At 39.5% G+C, this 13049-nt stretch overlaps 1 protein-coding gene across 3 annotated transcripts in view; it reads left to right on the top strand.

Annotated features, from left to right (window-relative positions):
* pigeon (protein) overlaps nucleotides 1–13049 on the top strand; it is a 68367-nt gene that overhangs the window by 37827 nt on the left and 17491 nt on the right. For all 3 annotated transcript variants that reach the window (XM_071587186.1, XM_071587185.1, XM_071587187.1), the window contains 3 exons: nucleotides 7101–7286; nucleotides 9359–9633; nucleotides 10126–10340. In XM_071587186.1, coding sequence (XP_071443287.1) covers nucleotides 7101–7286; nucleotides 9359–9633; nucleotides 10126–10340 — 676 coding nt within the window. The remainder of the gene's footprint in view (nucleotides 1–7100; nucleotides 7287–9358; nucleotides 9634–10125; nucleotides 10341–13049) is intronic.

Raw genomic sequence — 13049 nt, 5'->3', positions numbered from 1 at the left:
ACGAAAAATGCAACAAATACCATCCAACAGCCACCGAATTCACCTGATTTGGCTCCCTGTGACTTCTTTCTGTTCAATCGAGTTAAAAAACCATTACGGGGAACGCATTTTAGCAGCCGAGAGGAAGTAATGGAAAAATCGCAGGAAGCACTGATGGACATACCGAAAACCGAATATAAAAAATGTTTCGAGGATTGGATCAAGCGCTGGCATAAGTGTGTTGCAGTCGATGGGGATTACTTTGAAGGGGACAATATAGATTTAGATGAATAAACTTGTATTTTTAATTTTCTGAATAAATTCCGGGAAATTTTTGATCAAGGTAGTATATATAAAATATTTTGTGACTCCTAACAAAACAGAATTAAGCAACTTACTCTGCATCAACTCCCTCTTCATCTCTGAGAACTACATTCCTCCCTTCATCCCATCCAGCGTCCCAATCCTTTTCCTGCCCTTTCCTCATTTGCCTAACATTCTCCCGTCTATCACAGTCTTCAATATCCCACTGCTGGTCAATACCCCCTTTCCGGCCTGCATTCGATTTCACCCAACAAACCCCTCTCTTCGCCCTCCATAACAGGTACTACCTCATTTGTTTTCTTCTCTGTCGATTTCACCTTCTCCATTCTTCTCCACACCTGCATTTCAAAAGCCCCTAGTCTACGTCTATCCTCCTGCTTCAATGACCACGTTTCCATGCCGTATATAGCTACATATCAAGGTTTTTACGAGTCTTTTCTTAATATCCTTACTCAACGTCCCTCTCATCAACTCCCTCCTCCTTCTGAAAGCCTCTTTGCCTAGCGCAATTCTTCTCCTTAGGTCCCTACTACTTTGACCGTGTTGGTCCAAAATACTTCCGAGATACGTAAACTGTTTTACCTGCTCTGGTTGTTGCCCTCCTATTTTAATGTTTAGCGAAGCATTTTTCTTAGCCTGAGACATATACAGGTTGCGGATTGGCCTCCTTTCTCTCTAATCTATTCCTGTTTTCTTCAATATACTTATTAGTTTTTCCCAATTTACTCTATCAAAGCTTTGCCAAAATCTACGAAACAGGCAAATACCTCCTGGTTGTACTCTATATTCCTCTCTATTAATAATCTCATTACTACAATGGCATCATGAGTACCTCTCCCCTTCCTGAACCCAAACTGATCATCCCCTAAGTAATCATTTGACCTACTCTCTATCCTTTTGTTTATGATCCTGAGAACAACTTTAGCTGCATGGGATATCAAACTTATTGTCCTGTAGTCCTCACAATATGTAGCCTTTACCTCTTTTGGAATAGGAACTAACACTGATCTCACTAAGTCTTCTGCCCTGATTCCTTCCTCCCAGATACTACGAATCAGTCCATATAGCCTCTCCCTCCCACATTTTCCTAAATCTTTTAGTAGGTCTGCAGGAATGTTATCCACCCCCACTGCCTTATTTAGTTTCATCTCCCTTAATGCCCTTTCTATCTCATCGTTGAGTATGCCTGGGCCTAAGCTATATTCCTCTATGTCATGTTCCTTTTCTATGTCTAACTTTGTTGGTCTCAGTGCTTTACTATACAGTTCTTCTATATATTCCTTCCATCTCGCTTGGATCTTTTCTGTGTCAACTATTATCTTGTCAACCTTATCTCTAACTGTTAGCTTGGATCTTCCCTTCTTACTTCGCGATAGTGATTTAACCTTGCTTTAGAGCGCACCAATTTCACCCTTCCTCTGCAAACTTTCCATATCTTCACACTGCATTCTCCTCCATGATCTTTTGATTTATTTGTTACCCATCTCCATTTATTATTTAGCTCTTTGTACTTCATTTGGCTGAACACTGTGTTTACAGTCTTCCATGTTCTTCTCTCATCCATCTATGCATTCATCTCATCCGTGATCCACGGTTTCCTGGTTCCTTTTCTGTTAAAGGTTCCTATAGTGTCTTTTGCGGCTTTCAATATCCCTTTCTTTATACATTCCCATTTTTCTTCCATAGTAATCAGCTCTTTGCTGTCCTCCATGGTATTCTCTACAGTCTGTTGGTACTCCTTCCTTGTCAATCCACTTTACGCTTCTACATTCCATTTCCTAACCCGCCGCCTCTGCCTTATCTTTTTGAAACTAACGCTACATTTCATAACAACTAAATAGTGGTCTGAGTCCGCATCTGCTCCCGGAAAGCTGTTTGACTTTATCACACTGTTCCTAAACCTGTGCCTAACAATCTTAACTGATACCTGCCTATAATCTAACTGATACCTTTCTGAGTCACCTGGCATTTTCCATGTATACCTGCGTCTTTTGTGGTGTCTAAACCAAATGTTGGTGATGGTTAACCCCTATCTCCTGCAGAACTCAATTGCTTTCTCCCCACGGTCATTCCTTGTGCCTAAACCATAGTCCCCCAACTCATCACCATCTCTTCCTTCGCCTGTCGTCGTATTCTAATCCCCCATCACTATCAAATGTTTTCCTGCAACAATGCACTCAATTATGTCCTCTAACTGTTTGTATATCCTGTCAACCTCTTCCTCCTTATGGTTGCTCAGTGGCATGTATACCTGAACAATGCCCAAGTTCATTGGTTCTGCTTTTATCTCTACTAGTATTATTCTATCCGTTGCCTGTTCTATGTCGACTACGCTTAATCCTATTTCCCCTTTCCATCTCTTGCTTAATATTCTCTAATTTTCCTGTCCTCAACATTGTCCTAACATTCCATGTTCCAATTCTAACTACATTGATCTTCTTCTCTTGTGTCTTTTGTCCTACTGTTGGTTTTCTCATGCAAGGGTTTCGTGGGATGAGGACCGCGGAAGCTTTGCCTCCCCGGCTGCCGGGCATGACACATGGCTGATTGGGCCGAGCCCCGTACTTATCAGGACTCATTTTCTCTTAAGTGTCCGTCATTAAGTCTTGGGAATGATAACTGGGGTGGTTTTCTATTGCCTTCCTCAATAGTGTTTTTAACATGACACCATCACTCAATGGCCACCCCACTGGGGTCAGACACCTTTGCAGCCGCCTCACCGAGGAACAGATGCTGCGTGGAGTATCTTTTGTCTGGTTCCTACCTTCGACCTATCTGGCATGGGTGACACTACGAGGAGCAATTATCATTCTCCCACAGCACAGATCTAGGGGTCATTGGAGTGCACAAACCCGTTCTGTGTGTGTGTGTGTGTGTGTATGTATGTATGTGTATATATATATATATATATATACATCCCTCCCCGGACTACAACCTTGACGTGGTGGAAGGGCTTGTGCGTTCCGATGACCCCTAGAGCTGTGCTGGCGGAAGTAATAAAAATTGCTCCTGGTAGGGTCACCCATGCCAGATAGGTCGAAGGTTTGGAGCCAGACGAAAGGTAGTCCACGTGGCGTCTTTTCCTCAGTGAGGCGGCTGCAATGGCGTCTGACCCCAGTGGGGCAGCCAGTAAGTGATGGTGTCACGTAAAAAACACTATTGAGGAAGGCAACGGGAAACCACCTCAATTATCATTCCCTAGAAAAATATGATGGACAATAGAGATATTTTGAGTCCTGGCAACCACGGGGCCCGGCCCAATTGGCCGTGTGTCGTGCCCGGCAGCGGGGGAGGCAAGGTTTCCGCGGTCGTCATCCCACGAAACCCTTGCAAGGGAAAACCAGCAGCAGCAGGACAGAAGACTCAGAAGAAGAAGACCACATTAGTTAGAATAGGAATGTGGAATGTTAGGACAATGATGAGGGCAGGGAAATTGGAGAATGTTAAGCGAGAGATGGAAAGGGGAAATATAGATATTTTAGGTCTATGCGAGGTGAGATGGAAAGATAGCGGGGATTACTGGAGTGATAAGTATAGAATAATATACAGCGGTGGGGACGAGAGCCAACGAGGGGTTGCCATAGTATTAAATGAAGAGGTAGGAAGAAGCGTAGTCAACATAGAGCAGGTAACAGATAGAATACTACTAGTGGAGATAAAAGCAGAACCGACGAACTTAGTTATTATTCAGGTATACATGCCACCGAGCAACCATAAGGAAGAAGAGGTCGATAGGATATACGATCAGTTAGAGGACATGATCGCGTGTGTTCCTGCGGGGAAACATTTGATAGTGATGGGGGATTGGAATGCGACGGTAGGCGAAGGAAGAGATGGTGATGAGGTGGGGGACTACAGTTTAGGCACGAGGAATGACGGCGGGGAGAAAGCAGTTGAGTTCTGCAGGAGACAGGGGTTAGTCATCACCAACACTTGGTTTAGACACCACAAAAGACGGAGGTATACATGGAAAATGCCAGGTGACTCAGGAAGATATCAGCTAGATTATATCCTGGTTAGACACAGGTTTAGGAACAGTGTGATAAATTCCCACAGCTTCCCGGGAGCGGATGCGGACTCAGACCACAATTTAGTTGTTATGAAATGTAGCGTACGTTTCAAAAAGATAAGGCAGGGGCGGCGAGTTAGAAAATGGAATGTAGAAGCATTAAATGGGTTGAAAAGGAAGGAATACAAACAGGCAGTAGAGAAAATCATGGAGGATGGTAAAGGGCTTAGTACTAACGAAGAAAAATGGGAAATGATCAAGAAAGGGTTGTCTAAAGCCGCAAAAGAAACTATTGGAACCGTTAACGCTAAAAGGACTAGGAAACCATGGATCACGGATGAGATGATTACAAAGATGGATGAGCGGCGAAAATGGAAGAATATAAATACAGAATTAGGCAAAATGAAGTACAAAGAATTGAACAATAAATTGAGGCGGGCAACAAATAAAGCAAAAGAAGCATGGTGGAAGACGCAGTGCGAGGATATGGAAAGTCTGCAGAGGAAGGGTGAAATCGGTGCGCTGTACAGCAAAGTTAAATCGTTATTGGGAAGTAAGAAAGGAAGAGCTATGCTAACAGTTAGAGATAAGGCGGGTAAGGTAATAGTTGACGCAGAAAAGATCCAAGAGAGATGGAAGGAATATATAGAAGAACTGTATAGTAAAGAACTCAGACCAACAAAGTTAGACATTGAAAAAGAAAATGACGTAGAGGAGGACAGCTTAGGTCCAGGCATACTAGACAATGAGATAGAAAGGACATTAAGGGAGATGAAACTAAATAAGGCCATGGGGGTAGATAACATTCCCGTGGAACTTTTAAAATGCTTAGGAAAATGTGGGAGGAAGAGGCTATATGGGCTGATCCGTAGTATTTATGAGGAGGGAATCTGGCCGGAAGACTTTGTGAGATCAGTTTTAGTTACTATTCCGAAAAAAGGTAAAGGCCACGTCATGTGAGGACTATAGGACAATTAGTTTGATATCCCACGCAGCTAAAGTTGTTCTCAGGATCATAAACAAAAGGATAGAGAGTAGGGCAAATGATTACTTAGGGGATGATCAGTTTGGGTTTAGGAAGGGGAGAGGTACGCGTGATGCCATTGCAGTAATGAGATTATTAATCGAGAGGAATATAGAACACAACCAGGAGGTATTTGCCTGTTTCCTAGATTTCGAGAAAGCGTTTGATAGAGTGAATTGGGAAAAACTAATGAGTATATTGCAGAAAATAGGAATAGATTGGAGGGATAGGAGGCTAATCCGCAACCTGTACTTGTCTCAGACTGCTCAGGTGCGGGTGGGAAACGGGAAGTCAGGATGGGCAGTGTTAGGAAGGGGTGTAAGGCAGGGTTGCCCATTATCACCGTTGCTGTTCAACCTGTATGCAGAGGAAATGATCAAAGAGGCATGGGAAAAACTTGAGGTAGGAATGAAAGTGGGCGGGGAATTCGTAAAATCAGGTTTGCTGATGACCAAGCTTTAGTTTGTCAGTCAGCCAAGGGGCTGCAAGCATTGCTGAGTGAATTGGAAATTCAGTGCGACAGGTATGGGATGAGAATCAATATTAATAAAACAAAGGTTATGCGATTTTCTAGAAAGAAAAAGGCCAAGCTTAACATTAAAATAGGAGGGCAAAAACTAGAGCAGGTAGAACAGTTTACGTATCTCGGTAGTGTTTTGGACCAACACGGTCAAAGTAGTAGGGACGTAAGGGGAAGAATTGCGCTAGGCAAAGAGGCTTTCACAAGGAGGAGCGAGTTGATGACAGGGACTTTGAGTAAGGATGTTAAGAAAAGACTCGTAAAAACTTTGATATGGAGCGTAGCTATGTACGGTGCGGAAACGTGGTCATTGAAGCAGGTCGGATAGACGTAGATTGGAGGCTTTTGAAATGTGGGTGTGGAGAAGAATGGAGAAGGTGAAATGGACAGAGAAGAAAACAAATGAGGAAGTACTTGGTATGGTGGGCGAAGAGAGGGGTTTGTTGGGAGCAATCCTATGGAGGCAGGAAAAGTGGATGAAGGGGGTGTTGACCGGCAGTGGGATGTTGAAGACTGTGATAGAGGGTAGAATGTTGGGCAAAAGAGGAAAGGGAAGGAACAGGATAGGGATGTTGAACGGGGTGAAGGGAGGAAGAAAGTACTCAGAGATGAAGAGGGACCTGATATAGAGTAGGATGATGGATTTTGTGTTTTGTTAGGAGTAATAAAATATCTGTTTGGTGGTTAGTTGTGTCCATCCAAAAACCTACCTTAACCGGTAGATTACCTTAAAAAAAAATATATATATATATACATATCTATGTATACATATCTATATATACACACACATATATATATATATATATATATATATATATATATATATATATATATATATATATATATATATATATATTTACATATATATATATATATACATATAATATATATTTATATATATATATATATATATATTTATACACACATTCACCATTTGGACCCCCGCCCAATATGGTTTACAGGGCTGATAAAAGGAGGTGGGTGTCCAAGTGGTGAGTTAATGCAGTAGTTTTGTATAACTTTCAAGTGAATTTTGAGGGAAATGCATATGCGTTGTATTGAAACATGCTTTTAAGACAATTTTCTTTTAAATAAATATTTTCAATATAGCATAAGAACACAGCGGGCTATTGCTGTACATTTTCTTCAAGTCAGTTTAATTATGTATTTTTAGTATGTTTGAACTATGTAATGGTGCGTCTGTCTGAAACCTTTTATTGATTCTTGTCTTCATTACTTTACAGCCAGAAGCTCTTTCAAGATCTAGCACTCCCCTGTCTCCTGGTGGAGCTATTCTCAGCACAAGCTGTGGCACAGCTGATCTTTCTACCCTTACTGCATCTCGTAAAACTTCTGGTGTGGAGGGTTCTCTTCCATTTCATGAAGCAGAGTGTTGCACAGCATCAAAACAGGAACATGTTATATCAGTGGTAACAGATCTTTTTACAGTTACTCTTGTCTACTAATAAATTTAGATACCCTTGGAGAATATAGTTTTTCAATCAGGTTTCCAATCATCACAGGCATAAGCATATTTCAAAACACTGTTAAGGTATATTTCACCTTCACTAATCTCTTTAGTAACATGGCTCCAAAAGTGATGCATCCTTTGCTTAATGAAAGAATGAACATCTTTTACTTTTATTGTGGCAACTAGAATTGGAAAAGTAAAAGCAATGTTTTGATAGTTTCGGATGATGAGTTATCAGTTGTGCAATAATATTATTAGCATAAAATAGGTGAAATACAAATCAGCAGCATTCCATATGCCTGGGAAAAAATCATGCTCATGATTTCCCCATGCTTTGAAAGAGTATATCCTATGACTGCATCTTACTTATCTTTTTGGTAATATATTTTGTTTGAAATAAAGATAAAAGTGAGCAACTTCACACTGACCATCTTTTTAAAATATATACTCTAATTCTCTGCTGTCTGAGAAAACAATAATACTGTTTATTATCAAGAAAAAGAATTGGAATGAGATAAGTCCATGATTTTATGGAAAGGATTACTTAAAAGGGGGTGACATAAACTTTTAATTATTATTAAAAAATAATCAGGATAAAAATTTCATTTTTGTTCTTAAGACCTCTCGGCATCCAGATTTATACATTTCTCCCAGCATTTCTTGATCTTTCAAAGGCTGTCATTGCAGAATGCAGTAGATTGTGTCAAAAATGGTTTTTTTGAGCTCTGGAAAAAAGAAGTCACTCAGGGGATTGGGAGAATAGGGCGGATATGGCAAAATTTCAAAGCCACATCACTTTAATTGCCGGTTATGCCATGGTCATGATTGCTGTTCATGCCATGTTTGCTTCTATAAAAGAGTGTAGTCATGGAACCCATCATTCTGACACCTTTGATGTGCAGCTCTTGGTGAATAATTTTCCACTCACTGCCATAGCTATGATTAGGCTCATTCATGATCATTTGGACTAATATGATTCTGGACTCTTTGGTCTAGTATGATTAAGTCCTCCACTTTCTTGACTATGGCAGCATCATCTGTGAGGGATGGTCTTCCACTTCTTGGATCGTATGTGAGGGAAATTTGGCCAGTTAATAAATTTCTTTTCCACCTCACAACTGTGTCATATGATTGGTTATTATTTCCATAAACAGCCATCATTTCATTGTGAATTTGCTGGTTCGTGTTATCTCTCAAGTGAAGGAACTTAATCACACTTAGAGCCTCTATCTTCTCCAGACTGCAATTTATATCAATTTATGGCTTCCTGAAAAAAACAAATCAACATTAATAGTAGTAATTAACAACATTATGTACATAAGGATCAACTTATTTGCAGAGTAAATTTTATGCAGATATCTCATTTATTTGTTAGTAATAATTACTTGAAAATGATACCTTCATGTATTTTCTGGCAATACATATGGAACAAAAGGGATAAATATGGAAATAAACTGTGCAAGCTATGTAAATGTAGTGACCTAGTAGTGAATTTTCTAGTGTGCATTGGGACTCTAGAGAGGTTTGTCCTTGGCTGTGATCACTTGGAAAAAGCTATATAACATTTGCATGTTGGCCATTCCATTCATATAAATATGTACTTTTTATAACACTGGTTGTCCAAACTGCTCTTAAAAGCTCTTTTGGATGCCAAGAATGTCATAAAAGGAGCCTTTCGAAGAAATATGAAAGGGAACCCACTGAATGTGACAAACAAAAACTAAAATAATGGGTATCATTTTTCGAATAAGCAAAAGAGGGAAATATATTCTGCTGCATTGGTCAATGAGTAAGTTTTCAAATTGGCTAAATTATAAAGATGCCATATTTTAATGAATGCAAGATAACTATGGCCCACCAGAAGCTGACCAGCACAGCGTAATTCTGTGAATGGAAATTGATACCTCAGGATGCTGAGGAATCCTTGAGATTAATTCAGTTCTAATTTAATATAATTTAAATGTATTGACAGTGTTTCTTACATTATGGGGATATTGTGTCATGGATTGAATACTCTCATGCACATTACAGAACCTCCGAGAGCTGAGTATGCATCTTTTAAAATACAGCAGCAGCATTGCTGGACCTGTCAAAACAGGCGAGAGTGGGGCTGGACCTCCTGCTCGTTTAGGGATGGGCCGTTTGGCTGTAGGTCGCCAGCAGCAGCTTCATCCAATGCATGTGCACGCTGTTGCCACACGCCACTCAGCATCTCAGCTGGATGCATCCCGCTGCCTATGTCGCCTACTATGCCTTGCTGCTCGAGTTGATTCTGATCGGGAGGGGGAAAAAGGATTTTCCCTAGTGTGAGTTGCTTCTTTTGTGCATTGAATGTTTATTGAAATAATTATGATGAATTAGTCATCTGATCCAGTGAGTTTGGTATCTAGTGAGAATATTTTCACAGCAAATGGCTTTTAAGCATTTGTCAGTCTCATAACAAAAGTCATGCCGTTTCTTTGATTATGATCCATTGTTATTTTTGTTAAATCATCAGTTGAAGTACCTTTTTCTCCTTTTTTTCTGTTTTTTATATAGGTAGTACAATTATAAATTTAATAATTGAGTATAATATGCCCTGAGAAATATGTATAGCATGCGAATATGTAATGGCATTTCCCACAGCTCTTTGAATTTGTTGTTTAACCTTTGTGTTTGAACATTGGCTTTTTGGCCTCATGTACTGTGGTATAATGATTATGATTGCAATTATTTTGTGACATCGTATGTATGTATGGCAATTTGTCACAATGTTGGATGGATGACTAATGTATTTATTGAGGTATATTTCTGTTCAGAGACCAAATTGACAAGAATCGCCGCCACGTGCTGTTTTCCTTATTGGAACGCTTTCGATGGGCAGCTGATGGATTGGCATTTCCACTGCCTCAAGGGTTCTCATCCTTTTTTACATACCTTGGATACAGAACCCTTCCTTTCCCGCTTTTTCTTCAATATGCCAGTAGGTCAATATTTGAACTTCAAGTAGATGCTATGAAGGCTATTATAGCAGGTAAGTATTGCATTTTCAATGTTTAATATTAAATTTTTATCATTAAGCTGGAAATTTTGTCATTTTGAAATAACTTTAATTGCAAAATACCACAGTCAGTTGCTGAAGTATCTCTGCTGTGAACATTGGCAGTTAGACTTAACTGAGTTTTCTCTTACATGAGTATGACTGATGACTTGGAAAATTATAACAAAACTAAAATTATACAATAGAATAAGGAGAATCTAAAAAAAAATCTTTGAATCATCTCTTCAGGCAAACATTACTTGTATGAATGATGAAGACCTTTCCTGTTCTACAGTTTCTAAAGGTGTACCTCTAGGCTGGACCATCTAATTTTTGCCATGATTAATAATTTTTTTTGTAAACATAACCTGTCAATACTTTCTTTGCGAGGGTAGCTATTTATATTTTGAGCCTTGACAACTCTAAGTGCTTTAGGCACCATCTGACCTTTCCATCTGAAAGTTTGACCCTTTTAATGCTAACTTTCTTCAGATCATTTTGTCATTTGATCATAACTTGTGTTGTTTACGGTAACTCGAAAATTTTTCTCGGTGAAAAAATGGAGTTAACTCGTGAACATTTTCGTGGAATGATTTTTTATGACTTTCGACGTGGATTATCAAGACAGGAGTGCGTCAATCAACTTACTTCCACTTTTGGCAATAAAGCCCCATCCTTTGCCACTGTGAAACAGTGATAGAAAGAATTCCATCATTGCCACCATTCACTCAGCGACGAAAGACATGAAGGTCATCCAAAATCAGTTGTTGTGCCAGAAAACATTGATGCTGTGCAAGAACTAGTAAAGGAAGATCGTCATGTGACTTATCGTGAGATTGAGGCATCCTTGGGGAGAAGTATGATGAGCATCAATAAGATGTTGCATGAACATTAAGCTGTGAAAAAAATTTGTTCTAGTTGGATGCATAGTTTGGCATAAGCTCAAAAAGATGCTCTTGTCAATTGGTGCAAATAAATGCTCAACAAATACGATTGCGGTGCATTAAAAGCTGTATATAGCATCTACACAGGTGAGGAATCTTGGATCTATGCATATGAGCCCGAAACAAAACAGCAATCCACTATATGGGTCTACCAAGATGAGCCAAATACAACAAAAGTGATTCATGCACGAAGCACATCAAAACAAATGATCGCCTGTTTCTTCAGAATAACTGGACATGTGGCTACCCTACTGTTAGAGCAGGGTAGAACTGTGAATTCTGAATAGTACACGAGCATTTGTTTGCCAGAAGTGCTTGTTGAAGTACGGAAAAAGAAGTGGCAGCAAAGGATCATTCTTCATCATGACAATTCAAGCTATCACAGATTGGCTGAAACAACTACCCATTTGACTGGCCAAAATGTCAAATCCTCCGTACAGCCTTGAGTTAGCACCAAATGGCTTCTTTTTATTCTTGTTTATCAAGAAAAAATTGTGTGGCCAACATTTTTCAGTGCCTGAAGAAGCGGTTGATGCATTCAAAAACCATGTTTTGGAGGTACCTCAATCGGAGTGGAAAAAGTGTTAAGAAATTGGTTCAAGCGCATGCAAAAAAAGTGTATTGATTATCATGGAGAATACTTTAAAAAACAATTAAGCCATTTTCAACTGTAAATTACTGTCTTTTTATTACTAGGCAGAAAATATAAATAGCAACCCTCGTATGCAGTTCATTCAACTCCTTACCTCATATGGAAGAGATCCCAAGATTAAATGCACAAGCTATGAAAGCCCTAGGGGAGCTCACTAACTGTTTTTTTGCAAATAGATTCCTGTTATTTTAAATTCCATTTATCATAATCTTTATTTATCCATCCTATGGAGATATCCCTGTAGTAATTGTCAAACAGTGCAATGATATAACAAGATGGCAAGCGAGTAAAGAATGGACTACAATGGATTTCAAGTACAATAGTTTCAAATTCCAGCTGAAAATACTCATTGATAAGAGTACGGTGGTTTGATATGCAACCATTTTTGAACCTTTTGCAACTTACTGAGTAGGCCTTGCTTGGCATCTTGTTGAAAATTTTTATTGCCAAGTTGCCAGTAGGTCTTAGACAGCTTACACTGGTTTATATCAAGATTGTGTTTTGATCTTGTGTCATGTGAGTGAACTGATGACTGGATTGAGTATAGAGTTAGGTTTTGTTAAATGTGCATGAGCCTGCGTGGTACAAACAGGCTGTAAATCGTTAAAATTTTCAGGTTTTTTAATATAAGTCTGCTATGCTCATGGGGTCCAGAATCGCTTATGAGTCCTTGTTTTCTTTTTCTGCAGGATAAGAGTATGGCATTAGGTTTTGGTATATGCCTCAGGGATAATGGATCAGGTATTGATGAGGTACTTTTTATTATCGGTTGTCTGCAGTTTAAGGTAGGTTTTTATACAGGCACACTGACCATCACTACATATCTTAACTTCATCTAACAAGGCGCACTCTGACATCTCACGCTACAATTAACTGTTCTTGAATTCTGCATACTTTCTACATCCCTTCATTCCATCTGACATGCCTATCCTTCTCCTGCCCTCTCTCTTTCCTACTCCACCATACCTAGTATTTCTACGTTTGTTTTCGTTTCTACCCATTTTACCTTTTCCATCCTTCTCCAAGCCCATATCTCCAAAGCATCTACTCTAGATGTATAATACTTCAATGATCATATTTCCTTGCCTAGCAAAATTATACTCCATA

Source organism: Hetaerina americana, unplaced genomic scaffold (genome assembly GCF_022747635.1).
Source record: "Hetaerina americana unplaced genomic scaffold, ioHetAmer1.1.p SCAF_3, whole genome shotgun sequence".
Taxonomy (NCBI): domain Eukaryota; kingdom Metazoa; phylum Arthropoda; class Insecta; order Odonata; family Calopterygidae; genus Hetaerina; species Hetaerina americana.
This window is presented reverse-complemented; position numbering and strand designations above follow the sequence as displayed.